We start from the raw sequence: 20,038 nt of genomic DNA on the forward strand, positions 1-20,038 counted from the left end.
ATGGATTACAAAAGGAGCCAAAGTAAATCTTTGATATAGTTACATCTAAAGACATAACAAAGATTTCAGATATTTGTAATTCAGAACATCTGAGTCAGACATTCAGATTTGTAGTCCTTCATGTGTTTCCAGCTTGTCAAAAACTTGAAACCCTTATACCCTGAATCAGTAACTACTGGAAGAGACAACAACTCTGGTAAAAACTACATAGTTTAAGTACTTTTAATGCTGGCAAAATCATCATACATTAGTAACAACTATTGAAATTATAGGCTTTGATTCTACAGCTTTGTGGAAAAAAAAAATTTCTTACCAGTAACCTCTTAACTGGTTTCTCTGTTTCTGTTCCCAGTCCCCTGCAGTCTATTTTCCTCACAAGAACCAGAATGATTTTTTAGAAACATAAATCAGGTCACTCCACTCCCTGCTCAAAATGCTTCTATGGACCCCTTCTGATCCTAGGCCTCCTCACCCTCATCATGCTCTACCCCTCTGCTCTGCTTGAATTTTGTTCAAAACACCTAGTGCATTTGTCTATTTGCTTAGTTCACTATACAGAACCTAACTATGAGAACCTTGGGTTTTTTTTTAATTGGGGTAAATTTTACATTTAGTGAAATGAATCTTAAACATACAGTTCGATGCATGTCCTTTCAACCATCACCTCAATTAAGACAGAAAATTATCTTCATGCCAGAAAACTGATAAAGCACACACTTATTTTTTTTTTAAGATTTTATTTATTTATTTGACAGAGAGATAGAGAAAGAGCACAAGTAGGCAGAATGGCAGGCAGAGGGAGAGGAAGAAGGAGGCTCTCCGCTAAGCAGGAAGCCCAATGCAGGGCTTGATCCCAGGACCCTGTGATCATGACCTGAGCCGAAGGCAACCGCTTAACCGACTGAGCCACCTAGAAGCCCCTAAAGCACACACTTTTAAATACTCAGCTATACTACCTCATTGTCTCCAAAAAGCTTGTAATGACAGCTTAAGTGCTTTCCTAATGTGAAAGACAGCATTTTTTTTGCCATATTAAAATTATAAGAAAATTCTTAACTTACCAGTTGTGTTATTCCAAATTTCCCAAAAACCTCACTGGCAAGACCTTAATAACAAAACAAAGGCCATCTAAATAGAGTTATCCTCCAAATAATGTCTTACAATGTCATTAAGAATGTCTTCCATTATATCCAAGTAACTATTGTCAAAAGCAAATGCAGAGTAAGATTTAACTTTTAGGCAACACAATTTTGGACCAGCAAAATATCAACCTCATTATATATTTTCTACACCCAAACTGTTACTATTCACAAATCATGTACTTCAAATAATGTATATAAATTATTATATCACTATCATATCCTGAGGCACTGATATCCATTTCAACAAGGACAATATGGTCTTACTAAAACACGATTCAATCCATATTATAGACACTAATTTCTAACAACTTTACAATTTAGGAAATATTAATTTAAATCTAAAGTCAGGGCACCTGGTAGCTGAGTCAGTTAAGCACCTGACTTGTGATTTCAGCTTAGGTCATAACCTCAGGGTCATAGGATAAAGCCTGGCAGCAGGCTCTGCACTCAGCTGGGAGTCTGCATGGGATTCTCTCCCTCTCTCTCTGCCCCGCCAAATCACGCACACATGCACGTATGTTCTCTCTGGTGCCCCTTCTCTAAAGTAAATAAATACTTCTTTAAAAGAAAGAAAGAAAGAAAGAAAGAAAGAAAGAAAGAAAGAAAGAAAGAAAGAAAGAAAGAAAGAATCTAAAATCAACTATTTCACGTGAAGACTTCAAAAAACACCTTTCTTATATGAATTCTTCAGAAACACTTTAATACCTGAGTTGTATTTAGTGCTGTGTTCACATTTTTAATAGCTTCTTCAAAATTCTCTTCATCTTCTGGAGCCCCGTTTTCATTCTTCAGAATTCCTAGTAAAATAGAAACTGGTTAGCAAAAAATAGCCCTTTCCTTCTCACCCCTATGCTATTCCTAACATTATGGAAATAACCTCATCAGATCTTAAAAGGGAGGATTGGATACTGAAACTTAGGAAGAAACAGGTTTATCATTAGTCATTTTTTATTAATATATTAGTAGTTATCTTTTTGAGCTTTTACTCTGTATCAGACACTATTAAATGTACTTTACATTTTATGGTATGAATGAATCCTCACAACAACCCATGAGGTAGGTATGAGCAGCCCCCAGTTCCTCATTTACTGATGAGGAAACTATCATTAGTCATTTAAAAAAAACTGTATGATGAGTGGCTCCTAAGCCTCCCCTGAGAAAAAATAAAATACAAGCTCATGATGGCATCGTCTGATAAAGTTCCTGACAGAAATCCGATAAACAGCTTCAAGCAATTTGCTTTTCAAACTTTATACAACATTCAATTATATCCCATCATATTACCTTGTCTAATCAAATCTCTGAAGTCTTCTTTCTCTTTATACGTTTTAGGTATTCGTCCATTTGTCTAAATTGGTTAGAAATTTTTAAATTCTAGTTACAAAAAATCAAAGATGGAAATCGAGAGTCCAAAGATTCCCCCATTCTCCCATCCATGCTGAGATTTCATCAGCAAATACCTCAGTGAAATCAGAGGTTGACTTGAAGAAAAACAAAACTGGGCCATTTTGCTACACTCATTCCCCACGGCCAGTTTCAGAATGACATTTATTGGTATTTCATTTTGTTAATAAAAATATCAGTCTCAAAAGAGAAAATGCCAGATTTAAAGAGAAAAGCACCCACCTCCCCTGTAACCACATAAAGAAAAGAATCTCCCACTTTCCTCCAATGAAATCCTTTAAACTGAAAGTACAGTCACACATGGAATTTGTGTTTTTTAAAAAAGGACGTACTTCACTATACCACTGTGCTAAATATTTAGCTACGATCACAATCCATGGAGTATGGCTATGGTCCTAAAAACAAAAGAAAAATCAAAGAAAATGTCAGTATTAGCTAACATTAATTGTTTACCTTTATTCTTCATCACATCATCTCATTTTTAACAAATCCAACAGTAATTATGATCATCTCCCAGTATATGCAGTATAGTGAATGGAGAGAAATGAACTGAGTTAATGAAAATTGCTTTATAAACTTTTTCTAGAAGTAATATCCAATTTAATCCTAATATGGCAGGTTTATACTATGACTGTCCCTATTTTACCATCAAGAAAAGTGTCTCAGAGACATACCGCCCAAAAAGAAAGCACAAATCTCTTGATTTCAGATATCAATCGTAGACTGAGAAAACTGTCTTCTAGTCAAAAACCTGTATTTTAATAAATACAAGGGTAGGAAAAAAACACATACTCCTTAAGTTACATAATCTATTATAAATATCATTATTTCTATAATGAAATATGGAGTTGCCTGGTAACTCTTCAAACACTAAAAATAACTTTCAAGAGGAATTAATTTCTTTTTTTTTTTTTTTTTTTAAAGATTTTATTTACTTATTTGACAGGGAGAGATCACAAGTAGGCAGAGAGGCAGGCAGAGAGAGAGGAAGGGAAGCAGGCTTCCTGCTGAGCAGAGAGCCCAATGCGGGGCTCGATCCCAGGACCCTGAGATCATGACTTGAGCCGAAGGCAGCGGCTTAACCCACTGAGCCACCCAGGCGCCCCAGGAATTAATTTCAATAAACACCCAACCCCAATTCACACTTTTTAAGAAGTGTATCTAATTGTTTACAAAGGGGTCATGAAGAGGGCTGCTGGGATATGTTTATGTCTAATTTGCTGACCTGGGTGTTGATTACATTGATATGTTCAGTTAACGAACTTCTCTTCAATAAAAGAACTTTTCAGGGGCAACTGGGTGGCTCAGTGGGTTAAGCCGCTGCCTCCAGCTTGGGTCATGATCTCAGGCTCCTGGGATTGAGTCCTGCATCAGGCTCTCAGCTCAGCAGGGAGCCTGCTTCCCTCTCCCTCTCTCTCTGCCTGCCTCTCTGCCTACTTGTGATCTCTCTCTGTCAAATAAACAAATTAAATCCTTAAAAATAAATAAATAAAAGAACTTTTCAAATTTTGCTGGAAAACAAATTCACTTCAAACAAATTAAGTACAATGTTGTTACTATGTAATCTGGATGACAAGAATATGGATATTTATAGTATTTTCTCATTGTGGTGTAATTCAAAAACCTGAGGTTAAAAAAAAACTTTTAATCTATCTTTAAACGGAAGGTCATACATACCTTTTTTTCCATATGATCCAAATCATAAGACTGAAAATGTTCTCTCAGTTCAGGAAATGGCTTATCCAGTCGTAGATCCTCTAATGCATTATCTGGATGAGATTCTATTACTGTGAAACAAATAATCCCCCCAAAAAAGACTTCTTTAGTGATACTTCTAAAATACACTACATTATAGGGGCTTAAGAAATCTGTAATTTTTGAGAGAGTGGGATATCCGGCTTGCAAGCAAGCAGCTTCATTTTGTGAGTGACAAAAGAGTGATTTAAAATTGGGTGATGTTGAGAGGGGCAAGATGATTTTTTGTTCAAAAAAGTGCCCAGTGCCATACTGTGGAAAAGGGAGGCAAGCACAAGATTGGGCCAAATCTCCATGGTTTATTTGGTTGAAAGACAGGTCAGGCCCCTGGATTTTCTTACACAGATGCCAATAAGAACAAAGGCATCGCCTGGGAAGAGGAGACACTGAAGGAGTATTTGGAGAATCCCAGGAAGTACATCCATGGAACTAAAATGATCTCCGTGACATCAAGACAGGAGGAAGGGCAGACTTGATAGCTTATCTCAAAAAGCTACTAAGGAGAAATAGCTGGCCATGCTCATTTATTACAAAACAAAAATGTCTCGAGACATTTTTTTATTTGTACCTTATTTAAATTGATCTCATACACCAGAATTCAGAACATGAATGGCTGACAGAATATTTCTTTTGAACAGTTCTGATTTAAATAAGATTGGCTCACGGTTAAATGAATATGATCAGCTTTTTGAACTTTGATAGTAATTCTGGTTCAGCAAGTGCTGTCACTATTTTCCCCTTCTAAAAATATGATAGGAATTGATTAGTAATGTTCAGCTTTTCACAGAGATGGTAAATGCTATCTCTAAACTTATAGGAGATCTTTTAAAATTTAGATTTACATAACTGGTTATATTAATATATTTAAATCCTGAGGAAATCCCTTCACTGTCTCAGAAAAACAAGACTCAGCTGTGTTTCAAGTTGTGTTCCTTAGCCTGTTAAAGGCAAGGCTAAAGAAAAACTGACAGTGTCCACTTTATCTTTCTGGTCTTAACTATGCCAATTTAATTAAAATTCCCGCATCAGGTGCCTGGGTGGCTCAGTTGGTTAAGCGGCCGCCTTCAGCTCAGGTCATGATCACAGGGTCCTGGGATCGAGGCCCACATCGGGCTCCCTACTCAGCAGAGAGCCTGCTTCTTCCTCTCCCTCTGCCTGCCACTCTGCCTACTTGTGCTCTCTCTCTGTGTCAAATAAATAAATAAAATCTTAAAAAAAAAAAAAAATTCCCTGCATCTAAAATGTTGCCTTTTACTTAATGAAAAACATTTGTGTGTTTATGTATAATATTAAATAAAGAATATTTAACGCTTCTCACATTTTATAGATGGTCTATAAAGTCAGATGCTTTTAAAATTCAGTGTGACAAGATATAACAGCAAACTTGGCTTGTGGATTCTTTACTAAGTCAGACTAAGTTATAATTCAGGATTGTCTTCTAAGCAGCTATACAAAGACACAACTGTGGGGGTGCCTGGGTGGTTCAGTGGGTTAAGCCCCTGCCTTCAGCTCAGGTCATGATCTCAGGGTCCTGGGATCAAGCCCCGCATCAGGATCTCTGCTCAGCAGGGAACCTGCTTCCCCTCTCTCTCTCTGCCTGTCTCTCTGCCTACTTGTGATCTCTGTCTGTCAAATAAATAAATAAATCTTAAAAAAACAAAATAAAAACAAAAAAACAAAAAACAAAGACACAGCTGTGGAACTACCATATATGTATGATTGGTAATCGTGCTTTTGCCAACTCATCAGAAGGGTTAAAATTGAGGAGACAGATCATCAGCACAAGTTTGTAAATTATGTGATAAGGCTTAAGATAATTAAAAACAAAATCACAGGGGTGCCTGGGTGGCTCAGTTAGTTAGGCATCTGCCTTCAGCTCAAGTCATGATTCCAGGGTGCTGGGATCAAGTCCCACATCAGCCTCTCTGCTCAGTGGTGAGTTTGCTTCTCCATTTCCCTCTGTGATCTCTCTCACTTTCACTCTCTCTCAAATAAATAAATAAAACCTTTTTTAAAAAATTAAAATTAAAAAAATTAAAAATTAAAAATCATAGGTCATGAAAAAAAGAAATTTATAATTTCTTTTTTTTTAAAGATTTACTTATTTGACAGAGTGAGATCACAAGTAGGCAGAGAGGCAGGCAGAGAGAGAGAGGAAGAAGCAGGCTCCCCACTGAGCAGAGAGCCCAATGCGGGGCTCGATCCCAGGACCCTGAGACCATGACCTGAGCCGAAGGCAGAAGCCCAACCCACTGAGCCACCCAGGTGCCCCAGAAATCTATAATTTCTAAATGGGCATAGGGCTTACAGGTTTTTTTCTGTTTCCTTTTTTTTTTTTTTAACCCAAGGAACTGATTTTAATTTTTTAATTTTTATAAGTAAGCTTCACACCCTATATGGGGCTCAAACTCGCAACCCCAAGATCAAGAGTCACACGCTCCACCAACTGAGCCCTCCAGGCACCCCTTTTCTGTTGAGATAAATTTATATATACATATACATTCACATTTTTCCAAATGCACAAATCATAAGTGGACTATAGTTTTAATAAGAATAAACTCAAAATTCCTTTAGAGTTGAATTTTCTTGCTGTTATAATTTTAAAAGATCAAAATTGATAAAATATGTGTTCAGATAATACTTAACAACAACACTACCTTTCCCCTCCTGTGGTCTTCAGTAGACATCATCACCATCTACCTAGACCTCTTCCCTAGGAACCTGATGGTTGTCCTAGCCTTCTTTCTTTTTTTTTAAAGATTTTATTTTTAAGTAATCTCTGCACCCAAAGTGGGGCTCAAACTTATAACCTCAAGATCAAGAACCGCATGCTCTTCTGACTGAACCAGCTGGATGCCCCTATCCTTGATTTCTTTCTTCTTTGGCCCAACATCAGTCATTCCACATGTCCTAATATTACAGTCTCCATATGGGGGAAGAACAGGAATGTATAATTTCAGTGACTGTTTAGAACTAGGTCAAGTTCTGTCACTTGCGAGCTGTGTGACTTTAGGCAAATAACTTAATCTCTCTGTGCCTCAGCATCCTGATCTGCAAAAAGGAGATATAATAGTACCTACATTATAAGGATTTTATAAAGATTTTATGAAATAATCTACATTAAGGCAGGCACACAGCCAGCAATATTAACCCTCATTATTTTTTACCCCCTCTTCCCTATCCTTGTAACATCAGCCTTTGGTCAGGGGCTTGGTCTCTGTCTCTCTCACCTAGCTACACCACTGGAAATTTCCTAACAACAACCCTTTCCTCCAATCTTTGCCCCTTCAAATCCATTCATTCTCTACCCCACTTCAGGGCACACATTTGAAATAAAATTTTCACCCTGTCACTCTCTCACTTTTAAGTCTTAAAAGGCCTACTAGCACCTGCCAAGAGTTTATCCCCACAAGCCACCCCCTAACTGCCCAAGCAGATACTACTCCCCAGTGACACTAGCAACACCAAGGGCTATCACTACACTAGCAGAGTACTGGCTCAGAGCCATGCAGGAATACTGAATGAAAACTGGATGATGATTTAAGATTAAAAATTTGTAGGTAGGGGCTGCCTGGGTGGCTCAGTGGGTTAAGCCTCTGCCTTCAGCTCAGGTCATGATCTCAGGGTCCTGGGATCGAGTCCCACATCGGGCTCTCTGCTAGGCAGTGAGCCTGCTTCCTCCTCTCTCTCTCTACTTGTGACCTCTCTCTGTCAAATAAATAAAATCTTTAAAAAAAAAAATTGTAAGCAGAGGCATGCCTGGGTGCCACAGCAAGTTAAGCGTCTGGTTCTTGGTTTTGGCTCTGGTCATGACCTCAGGGTCATGAGATTGAGCCTCTAGTCAGGCTCCCACTTAGGGCTGAGTCTGCTTAAGATTCTCTCTCCCACTCTCCTCTCTCTCTCTGGCCCTCCTGCTCATGCTCTCTCTCAAATAAATAAATAATGGGGCATCTGGGTGGCTCAGTGGGTAAAGCCTCTGCCTTCAACTCGGGTCATGATCTCAGGGTCCTGGGATTGAGCCCCGCATCAGGCTCTCTGCTCAGCGGGGAGCCTGCTTCCCCCTCTCTCTCTGTGTGCCTCTCTGCCTATCTCTCTGTCAAATAAATAAATAAAATCTTTAAAAAGTAATAAAATCTTTTTAAAAAAATTTGTAAGTAAAGGTCTAACATCATCCTTGAGCTAACACAAGCCTGCCTGTGTACGACTCCAGTCTCCTGCAACACTGTTTACTTGGAGCAGTAGTCAGGTAAATGACTTGTTTATCGTGTAGAACTGTACCTGAACTGTACATAATGCCTCTATGAGAATGTAATGAAAGTTTGGGAGAGAAAGGTAGTATGACGTCTATGTGTCACTGTGACCCACATACCTTGACTCTCACCTGTAGCAGCTCTACACGCCCTATGTGGGTTAGGGGGCAAAAAAAGCTACGGACTTGCTTTGCTGGTGAGCCTCCTAATAAAATGAAGAAGCTGTACCTGTTGTATCTTCTGCTCTGTATCCTTCTATAATGCTAAGTAAAGGAAATATTAGATTAATGACTATTGATTCTGAACCTGTAACCAGAGTTGTACTGTTAAAATTTATTTTGCAATTTTTTTTAAGATTTTATTTATTTATTTAACAGAGGGAGCACAAGCAGGGGGAGCAGCAGAGGGAAAGGGAGAAGCAGGCTCTCTGCTGAGCAGGGAGCCTGATGTGGGGCTCGATCCCAGAATCCTGGGATCAGGACCTGAGCCGAAGGCATACACTTAACTATCTTGGGCCACCCAGGTGCCCCACTCTGTAATTTAAAACTGACTTCCTATGGGGCTGGTGGCTCAGTCAGTTAAGTGTCTGCCTTCGGCTCAGGTCATGATCCCCGGATCCTAGGCCCAAGCCCCACATTGCAGAAGCAGAGAGCCTGCTTCTCCCTCTCCCTCTGCTGCTCCCCGTGCTTGTGCTCTCTCTCTCTCTCTCTCTCTCTCTCTGTCTTGTCTCTCTCTGTTGAATAAATTTTAAAAAATTAAAAATATAAAATAAAATTGACTTTCTCAAATGCCAGGTTTCTAAAACTGTAGCTAAAGCAATCAATGACAAGCCCCATATGTGCAACAGAATTACCTGGATGTTCTTTTATAATAATCCTCATATAACCAACTAGTCCGTAAGTCCTACAGATCAAAAGAGGTATTTGTGAATTCCAGAGGACATCTGCTAAACGTAGTAATGTACTGTAAAGGAAAGCACAATAAATAAAATCATAAGCAAATGGATACAGGCCAAACAGGAAAATACCCTAAAATAAAGTAACTTTCTTACTAAGTAATAAATGCAAATACATATCTGTTACATTTACACAAGCAAGTCATGGATACACTGAAAAACAAGCAATTCCACAAGGCTGCAGTCTCATAGAAAGTTTATCTTTTGGACTACAGGGACATGAAAGCCTTCTCTTTTGTATTAGGGAGAATATTATTGAAAGACACTTCTTTAACAAAGAGGAAAGTATTTATAAAACCCTTATCTACACCCCTAAGCACACTGTATAATTAATAAATTAATTTAAGGGGCGCCTGGGTGGCTCAGTGGGTTAAAGCCGCTGCCTTCGGCTCAGGTCATGATCCTGGGGTCCTGGGATCGAGCCCCGCATCGGGCTCTCTGCTCAGCAGGGAGCCTGCTTCCCTTCCTCTCTCTCTGCCTGCCTCTCTGCCTACTTGTGATCTCTGTCGGTCAAATAAATAAAATCTTTAAAAAAAAATTAATTAATTAATTAATTTAAAAAAATTTTTAAATAAAGAATTTTAAGAACTACAGTCTTTGCAGAGAAAACAAAACTATGCAAATCTAGTAGGAGACCAAAATAAAAATGAATTAACATAAAAATTTACCTTTCAGGAAGCTGAGTTGCAACCACAATGGTAAACCTGCAGAAAAATGAAGGATCATTGTCTAGAAGGTTTTCTGGACTCTAAATAGGACACAGGAAAAAAATTGAAAAATTTTACAATCATATTAAACATGGCAGAAACAGTTAAGCTATTTTAGAACAAATGAGGCAACATGTTAGACTCCAATGTTAAAGTAATTCAACTCTCAACTGAACATGAAGATACAAAGATTCAAAATTCTAAATACTGGGGTGCCTGGCTGGCTCAGTCAGTATAACAGGAGACTCTTGATCTCGGGGTCATGAGATTGAGCCCCATGCTGGGTGTAGAGACTACCAAAATAAATAAACTCAAAATTTTAAATTCTTAGGGCTTTGAATTATTAAAAAATTACATTTCCACACAGAAATAATAATGTGTAGGGGTGCCTGGGGGGTTCAGTGGGTTAAAGCCTCTGCCTTCGGGTCAGGTCATGATCTTAGGTTCTGGGATCGGGTTCTCTGCTCAGTGGGGAGCCCGCTTCCCCCTCTCTCTCTGCCTGCCTCTCTGCCCACTTGTGATCACTGTCAAATAAATAAATAAAATCTTAAAAAAAAAAAGAAAAATAATAATGCATATACATGTGTTCTATTGCCCTCAAAACAAAGATCAAACATCTTTAAACTGACTTTATAACTATTCTGTGGGAAAGCAAGGAAAAATTTTTTTAAATCCTGATTTGTATTTATAGACAATAATCCTATATGGGGACTACACCTCTGTCCCTCCTCCATCTAGTCAGACTTCATAAGCTTTTGGACATATACCTCTTCCACAAAACTCCCAGAGACATCGTTATTTAATTCTTGTAAGAATTCCATGGCAGCTTGAGCTCGGTTCTTTAAAAAAAAAAAAAAAAAAAAGCATTTGACTTGAATTAGAAAAAAATCTGGTTAAAATGTAACCCCTCAACTTACAGATCAAGCAAACATATTATAAAATTACCCAAATTTCATACATAGATATGACAATTCTGCTCTTCATAGTATTTAAACTAAGGCTCAACCACAATATTATTTTAAATATTACTTAAATGACTGTATTATTTGTACCCAACATTCCTGAGTACGCAAATGACCAGACAACCTTGGGTAGCAGGTAGAGATATTCTGGACCAAGTTTAGACTCACTACAACCTCCCACATTTATAATCCTATATAAGAGAGGTCAAAGAAATAATCACTTCTGTTCAGAACATTGTATTAAGTTGACTATTATGGCTTCATAAGAAGATTAATACGGAATGTACAAAAATAAAAGATATGCTACTAAGTCTTAGAAATCTTGTAAACCAGAATATTCCATCCTCTAAACATTTACACTTTATGTTAATCTCAAGTTGTAGCTTTAATACAGGATATAGCATAAAAACAGACAGTACTTTTAAGTTCTTAAACTACTAAGCATATAAAGATTTGCAAGATTAAAAAAAAAGCTAATTTAACTTTTTTCTCAGAGAAATAATAAGCTCTTTCAAAGTTAAAACTTTTCAAGCAATCAAAACATAGTGGCATGATTAGATGCTCAAACGCAACTATATTCTATAAGAAACAGATGGTTTACCTTGCCGATGCTGCTTCTTTGAAGGAAAAAACTAGAAGAGAATTTAAAAAATTAAGGGCTTCTTTGACTACAAAGGGAAGGTTATTTGTAACACCAAGTATATTTCATTCATAATAGAACACTAACTATATATATATTTTTTAAAGATTTTATTTATTTATTTGACAGACAGAGATCACAAGTAGGCAGAGAGGCAGGCAGAGAGAGAGGAGGAAGCAGACTCCCTGCTGAGCAGAGAGCCTGATGCGGGGCTCGATCCCAGGACCCTGAGATCATGACCCGAGCCGAAGGCAGAGGCTTTAACCCACTGAGCCACCCAGGTGCCCCAAACACTAACTATATTTTGATTCTAGATTTTAACAGTCTTCCTGGAGGAAGATAACAGGATGAAACTTGTAATCAAAGACCAGGCTAATAAATCAATATTCCTAAAGTGTATGCCACAGAGTATAAATTTTATAAGATGCTCTGAGAGAATAAGAGTTCCCTGGCTTTACGAAGTTTGGCATGTTATATTTCCCCCTTGGAAATTAATAATAAATATAACACATGATATTAAGGTCTTATATTAGAGAAATGTTTAACTTCATTTGGCCCATTTCCCAAACTCATTTGACCATGGAACCCATTTGCCCATTTAGCAGCTATTAACATTCCCTAGAGCCAGTATTCCACAGACCATACTCGGGAAGTGCTATATTGAACCGCTTGATTTGCAGGTTAACTAAAACAGACTTATTCAGGTTTCTTCCCACACATACCCTTGTCATGTCTCAAGGCCCAGATCTCAGACTGGGTACCATTTTGTAGCACAAAATCAGTGGCTCCATAAGAAAAAGAAACTTTATTCTCATCACACACTGCCCTAACCAACCAAGTAAGCAAAGATAACAGGACTTTTTCTTTAAAGATACCAATAAAAGGGTGCTGTTGCAGAAACACTACCACCCAAAGAAAAGATATCAGAGTTCAATATGAACTAATTCTGACTTTTCTTGTATGTACTCACTGTTGTCATAACTAACAAATAAGAGAGATTCCAGCCTCCAAGTCCTGAAAAGAGCCTGAAATCCAAATCTTGCAATGCTTTGGAAGTCTATATTATAATTATCTTTAAAAAATAATATGCAGACCATCTTTAAAACAGCATTTTTAGGGGCACCTGGGTGGCTCAGTGGGTTAAAGCCTCTGCCTTCAGCTCAGGTCATGATCCCAGGTCCTGGGATCGAGCCCCACATCGGGCTCTCTGCTCAGCAGGGAGCCTGCTTCCCCTCCTCTCTCTGCCTGCCTCTCTGCCTACTTGTGATCTCTCTCTGTGTCAAATAAATAAATAAAATCTTTAAGAAAAACAAAAAAACAACAACAAAAAACCCCCACAGCATTTTTATAGAGACAGTGGAGCATACAGAGAGATATATATGGACTAAGCTCAGAAGAAACACAAATAAAAGGTAATTTTTTTATTCTTATAATCCAAAAATATAATTTTTTTCAGTAACACAATAATTTCAAATTATGTACTAACCCCTAGGGATCAATGCAAGGACTTAGGAATTATCTAGATTTCACAAATCAAGGAATAAGGATTACTCTTTTGCACTAATAACAACAATGAAGACAGTAACGGCGGGTACCTTTTATTAACGGTCTATCTGCTGGACACTATGCTAGCACTTTACCTATATCGACTTACTTCATCTTCACCATAATCCTAAACACAGGGATTATTTCCACCTGAGAGTCAAGTCACCTTCACTGAGGAAGTGAAGTTGGGATTTAGGCCTTAGTCTCCTGTGGCAGTGCACTGCCCTTCCTAACCCACATGTGTTTGAAAAGAACAGAACATACTTATTTCCAGCATCTTCTCCGCTGACCTGATTTCCATCAATAACTGTAAATGAACCAATACCTAGAAGACAAAACAGAGTCAGTCAAGAACACATAACTTCTAGTTCAAAACCGTACAGAGTAAATTGACTACCACAAAACTACATTACCTGGTAGTACCAAGTTTTTAAGAATTTCAGTTCCTGTGGCTGTTGCATTTATTAGACAGACATGCGCAGATTCTAAAGCCTCTTGCCCATGATCACCCCACAACCTACAAAGCAAGACAAAAATTCAACATTTCTAAAACTTCCACACAAATGCAACTTTCTTATTTGGACGGTGATCTTAGACCTTCAAAGTGTTCTTGGACAGAATGGCTGATGTGATAACCATAGTAAACATGTGAGACAGGAAGAGCAGCAGGTGTTATGGGGATTATACAGCTAAGTAACCTAAGACTCAGAATGATGCCTTGCATGATTAGAAGGGGGTCAAATCCATACTAAAAACTTGGGTCTTCCAGCTCCTTGTCCATTACTCTTTTCAAGATAACTTTCAGTACAGATATATTAGATACACTAACATTAAATAACTGCGTTAGACTTAAAACCTATTCCTCTATATCATTTCTCCTTAAATTACATAGAGCCAGTATATTTAAGTACGTCTTATCTTGACGTCAAGTATATCTTGACATCAAGATATCTTATATCTACGTCAAGTATATCTTGACGTAGAACTTATCACTATGACATCTCCAAGAGAAAGCTTTACCAAGAAAACCGAATTACCATCATCTGAAAAGCCTCACAGTGACTTCTACAGGAGTGCTTTAAAATACAACACCCAATGTTATTTTAATATCATGATTAATAAATGTATACATTTATACATTATCAAACACAAAGATATAATAAAGATTAGAAATATATGTTACATATATTCGCACTGGCGTATCATTAACAGGGCAGGGCGCATGATCACACTTGTATCATGACATCTGGCCCAGCCTGGTTACCTTCACCCAGAAAGCCTATGATCCTTCCTTGTCAGTGTGGGAAGTCTGAAAATCACCAGAAAAATGCCACAGTCTGGAGGACTGACAGGCTTTACTGTGTTTTCCCTGTCACCTAATCTAAAACAGATGCCCTGTTATTGTTTAGCCAGTATGTCCTCCAGAGCATTTCACAAAGGTAACTACTTCATTTGGTTTTTTTTATTTGAGGAACATCCATCTCTCCATTCCACTCTAAACTCCATGAGGTCCCACATAACTCCCTACGTGGGCCACTGGAGCCCCAAATGCCTGGCACACTGCCTTGTCCAGAGTAAGTGATCAGTGAACAGCTGTCAAGTGAATGGAGGAATAGCCTAGAAGAACCAAACAGATGGAAAACATCTGTTTTTTTCTATGAAAGTAGGACACAGAAGACACTGACAGATTTGGTTGATGGATGCTTGGGGACTCAGATATTGAGCCTAGAGAGAGTACTGGTGCATGTCTAGGTTACATGTTTCAAGAAAGAGGCCAGACAAGAAATCAATCCTCGTTGCTCCCTCGCTGGCTTAACTCTGGAGAGCACCGCCTGGCTGACTGCTGCCTGGCTGTACCACTTTACGTCTAGCTGCCTCCCTATGACACTCCAAAACCGACAACCAATTCTCACCATGAAAAGTAAAATTTGGTCCTTAACTGGATGGGACTCAGCAAAAATTCTCTTTTGTCACAGTTACTAAGTAAGCTAAAATATCTTCTCAGCTCTGTCTTGTATAGTTACATCTGAATTCAAAACACAAGCAATGCTAAGAATTTACAAAAGAACACAAGCTGGTTACAAGGGCTCTGTCACCTTGCTTCCTTTCCCAGAAGCTTGGGAGGAGAGTGATGTGACTGAGAACAGGCTCTGAAAGAGCCACAAGGGCCTATGTTTACGTCAGGGCTCAAACACATGGGACACTCTGGACAAGTTATCTAAGTTTCTCCAAGAAACTCCAAAAGCCAAGAGAATGTCTGCCTTCAATGCTGCTCTCAAAATTAAGTGCCTAAAGCCCCTACCACAGAACTAGGCTGTAGGTGTATATGGGAGTTCCAGGGGACCTATAGGGACATACTGTAATTTCTCCCAGCTTGGGGGGGGGGGGCTCGAAAAAGGATGGGGGCCAAGCATTTGTGTTACTTCCACTGCCTTAACACATAGTAGATGCTCAATAAATAAGGAATGGGGAGTGTAAGGAGAAATGGCAAGGGAGAAGAATTAGCCAAGGACCTGTCTGATGGCTTAGACCTGCAGTGTCCACTAAGGTAACCATCAACCACATTTGGCTACTGAGCTCCAAAAATGAGGCCGGCTAGTGGGAACTGGAACGTGCCTACAAGTGTGTAAAATGCAAGATTTCGAAAACGGTATTGAAAAAAAGAGGTAAAAAATCCCTAATAAATTTATTTTATTTTTTTAATTTTTATATTGTTAAAATGGTAATGTTTTGTATATACTGGGTTAAAGAAACTGTATTAAAATTAATTTCACCTGTTTCTTTTTTCTTTTTAAGGTGGCTACTCGAGAATGTATAATTACATATGCGGCTCACACTCAAGACTGGCATTATATTCCTATTGGACAGCGCTGGCTCAGGACAATCCCTAACACTCGGCGCTGCTCTGGGCGGCCGGAATGGGGTCCACCCGATCCCCGATTCTGCTAAATGAGGAGTGAGCGCACAGCGAGGCGGGGCCGGCTGCCGCCCCGGTCACCCGGCCGACGCTGGGACCGCGAACCTCAAACTGCACACCGCGTGGCGGGCGGGCGCACCCCTCGGAGAAGGGGAGTTCCAACCCTCAAGGGACACCCCAGGGCCCCAGGCCAGGGAGCCCCGAGAGTCGGCTCCCCAAGCCCAAGACCGCCTGGCCCGGCCCAGCGGGAGGCCTGGAAGAGGCCCGACCGCGCCGCCCGCTCGCTTAGGCCCGGCCGGGACGCAGAGGAGCCCGCTGGCCGGCCCGCCCGACTCGGTGAGCCCCGGCTCACCTCAGCTGCCGGTCGTACTTCTGCTCCTTGAGCAGCTTCCCCGGTTGCGCCATGGCCGCACCCGCAGCGCGAACAGCCGAGCCCCTGCCGAGTACCGCCACCACCTCCACAAGCACGCAGGCGCACTGAGCGCCCCCTTCGCCGTCTCTGCCTCCCGCGCGCCGCCCGCAGGGGGCGCCACCACCTCACTGCGCACGCGTCCCTAGCCTGGCGGCGACTACACGACCACAGCCCACAGCCGGAACCCAGACTCAGGCGGGTCTTTCCCTCCGGCTGCGTCCCTGCTAGTCGGCCAGTCCATGGCTTTGTACGTGCGGTAATCGTGGGGCACTCGGGCTCTGGAATCGGGCAGATTGGTTTTTAACCACTTACTATTTATGAAATCTGCTCTTTACTTCTTAAATCCTCTGTTTGTTCATCTGTGCAATGGGGATAAATGAGTCTCTATCACCGGCTTCTCTTAGCCTTAAATGAGGTTTTGAATACACACAGAGCCAGGTTCACAAAAAAGTCCTGTGTGAATAATAACTTTCATTATTATGGTCATTACTGTTCACTCATTTCTTCCATCCTCTCGTGCCACAAGCCCACGCAAGGTCTTGTTTCAAACCACAAAGTTAGCTGCTCCCAGCTGCAGATACAAAGACAAATAAGTCCGCGGCCCTGTTCTTGAGAAGTTCATAGCCTCCAGAAGGGAGAGGGACAGTAAGTAAGTACAATATGGCCCTAACCCTAACCCTTAAGCTGGGGTCCCGAAAGGTGTGCAGAGGAACTCTACCCACTCCCCCTCTTCCAATCTCCAGGAATGTTTCACATGGTGTGGGCAAGGAAGCATGTCTTAAGCAGAACAGCAGGTGTCATTCCTGGGAGGCAGAGAAGGCAGGGTAGGATGGAGGCTCTAAAGGAAGTTTGATGTGGTGGGGTGTTAGGTGAAGGGTAGGACATGGTCAGGGGAGGCTTGAGAGACAGCAGGGGCGAGGTTGTGAGGCCCTTTAATATAAAAGCAAGAAAGAATGTAAAGCGCTCTATTTTCTGTAAAGAGCCACTTTTCAAGAAGAAGACGGCTGCCTTGTGGGGATGGGTGCCAAGGAAGAGATTTACCCCAAGAGAAAGGGGGAGAGGAGACTAGAAGTCAGAAGAGCAGCAGGAAGGGAGATGAGGGTTCTTTCCCTTCTATCTCCCAGACCCTAAAGGCACCTTCGGGTTAATAATTGCCTGAAATATGATGAAAATGAGCACAGATCCCTGTCCCAATGAATACTGGGATGGGAATGGGAGGAGGGACAGTTTGATGGTAATGATGCAGTAAAGTGATGGACATGATTCTCCTGGGCGATGTCCCCAGGATCAGGGTGGGGCACACCCTCTTATGACTTCCCTGGTCCCTACCCAATACCCATAGAATACAACTGATGGGAAACAAAGGCATGAGGTTCTCCCAGCATGTCATGTGCTTATGCTGTCACATTTCCTTCTCCAGTTGGACAGGTGAAATATAAGGGATAATAAAATACACCCAGGGAATGTGAGAAGTTCAAAAGACAACAGGTGAGAGTCCACAGCTTAGCTTCTCATGCTCTGCGCAGTCAAGGACTGCATAAAAGGAAACATCCCCAAATTTGGTGGGGGAAGTCATAATGCCCATGCAGAATTGTATGAATTTGACAAGGGTTTGTGTTGGTGGTGCCTGTAAAAAGATACCACGCAGCATTAGTTTCCTAGAGGTGTTATAACAAAGTACCACAAACTGGGTAGCTTAAAACTATAGATTCATAGGGGCATCTGGCTGGCTCAGTCGGTAGAGCATGTGACTCTTGATCTCAGGCTTGTGAGTTCGAACCCCACGTTGGGTGCAGAGATTACTTAAAAATAAAATCTGTGAGAAAAAAAAAATTCTTATATAAAAAAAAAAAAAACTTACAGAAATGTATTGTCTCGCAGTAAAGCTCAAAGTCTGAATCAAAGTGTGGGCAGTATGTTTGTTCCTTCTGCAGCCTGAAGGGAAGAATCCTTGGCCTTTCTAGTTCCTGGTGTTTGGCTGGCAGTGCTTGGCTTACAGCTCCCCACACTTCAGTCTCTCCTTCCATTGGCACCTGGTACTCGTCTCTCATGTCTCTGTCTGGATCTCTCCTCAAAAAGACATTGGGTCACCAATAAAGACACCCAGTCACGGGGCTCCTGGGTGGCTCAGTGGATTAAGCCTCTGCCTTCAGCTCAGGTCATGATCCCAGGGTCCTCGGATCGAGCCCCGCATCGGGCTCTCTGCTCAGCAGGGAATGTGCTTCCCCCTCTCTCTCTGCCTGCTTCTCTGCCTACTTGTGATCTCTCTCTTTCTGTCAAATAAATAAATAAAATCTTAAAAAAAAAAAAAAAGACACCCAGTCACATTGGGTCAGGGCTTACCTCCAGGTGATTCTGATGCACACTCAAGTTTAATAACCACTGACCTAGGGTCTCCTGGGTGGCTCAGTCAGTTAAGCATCTGCCTTTGGCTCAGGTTGTGATCCCGGGGTCCTGAGATTGAGCCACGCAACGGGGTCCCTGATCAGCAGAGAGCCTGCTTCTGCTTCTCCCTCTCTTTCCCCCTCTCCCTCTGCCGTCCCCCCTGCTTGTGCATGCAGCCAACAAGTACTCTTTCTCTCTGTCCAATAAAAAAAAAATCTGAAAACAATCAAAAACACCCACTGACCTAGCCTAGCCCCCCACTGAACAACGCAAGTGGGAAAAATTAGCCCCACAACCACAGTAGGACCCCCACTTACTGAGCACTTACTACCTTCCAGCCTTGCCATGCACCATCTCATTTTGGGCTCACCAATGCAATAGATACGTTGCTCACCCCATTTCATAGACAAGAGAGCAGAGGCTTGGAGAGGTGAGTACAATTCCAAGGCCTCACAGCTATTAAAAGGTGGTACAAGGATTACAAATAAATACCCCAGCAGATCTGGCCGGACCCCAGTCAGAACTATTATTTTACCCATCCTGGTTGGTCTTGGCTGGGGCAGACTAAATCCTTGGGCTCCCTGGCAGTTTGGGGCTAGCTCTACCCTGAAAGAGCATATAATATGTGGGAAATCAGCCATAAAGAATGAGTCACACCCAGGACACCCTCCCTGGCGTCCACCACTATCTCTCCCTTCTTGTCCTTGCCTATCTTTGCCCTTCTCATTCTGGTGCTCTTTGGCCAATTTCTTGTCTTTCTCGCTCACCCCTCCCCTGAGGCAGGTGTGGCTCTGTAATGTTCACAGTTTTATCACCCAAGCCTGGCTCAGAATGTGGCACCAGTAAAGCTTCAATAAACATGTACTGAATGAAAGAATAAATTTTGCAAACTACTTCTACCATACTTGCTCATTTTCAAATGCCTTACTGGCAATATGTGTATCATCGGATTTGGCATTCAGCA

The 20,038-nt window shown here is 40.9% G+C and overlaps 1 protein-coding gene and 1 pseudogene across 3 annotated transcripts in view; one reads left to right on the forward strand and one right to left on the reverse strand.

Moving 5' to 3' along the window:
• The window catches only part of LOC111152806 (NEDD8 activating enzyme E1 subunit 1), a 49,584-nt gene that overhangs the window by 11,405 nt on the left and 18,141 nt on the right, over positions 1-20,038 (reverse strand). The window contains exons 1-11 of one of the 3 annotated variants that reach the window (XM_022511451.1): positions 16,630-16,691; positions 13,774-13,877; positions 13,625-13,685; positions 11,777-11,807; positions 10,981-11,052; positions 10,175-10,254; positions 9,405-9,514; positions 4,224-4,333; positions 2,879-2,941; positions 2,427-2,490; positions 1,848-1,939 (exon numbers count right to left, since the gene is read on the reverse strand). In XM_022511451.1, the coding sequence (XP_022367159.1) occupies positions 1,848-1,939; positions 2,427-2,490; positions 2,879-2,941; positions 4,224-4,333; positions 9,405-9,514; positions 10,175-10,254; positions 10,981-11,052; positions 11,777-11,807; positions 13,625-13,685; positions 13,774-13,877; positions 16,630-16,682 (840 nt within the window). In that variant the 5' untranslated portion in view covers positions 16,683-16,691. Of the gene's footprint in view, positions 1-1,847; positions 1,940-2,426; positions 2,491-2,878; positions 2,942-4,223; positions 4,334-9,404; positions 9,515-10,174; positions 10,255-10,980; positions 11,053-11,776; positions 11,808-13,624; positions 13,689-13,767; positions 13,878-16,629; positions 16,723-20,038 lie in introns of those variants that run through there. The other 2 variants (XM_022511452.1, XM_022511453.1) reach the window with 2 other exon arrangements.
• On the forward strand, positions 4,498-5,347 carry LOC111152849 (annotated as a pseudogene).

Source organism: Enhydra lutris, unplaced genomic scaffold (genome assembly GCF_002288905.1).
Source record: "Enhydra lutris kenyoni isolate GAN:26980312 unplaced genomic scaffold, ASM228890v2 scaffoldscaffold30, whole genome shotgun sequence".
Taxonomy (NCBI): Eukaryota; Metazoa; Chordata; class Mammalia; order Carnivora; family Mustelidae; genus Enhydra; species Enhydra lutris.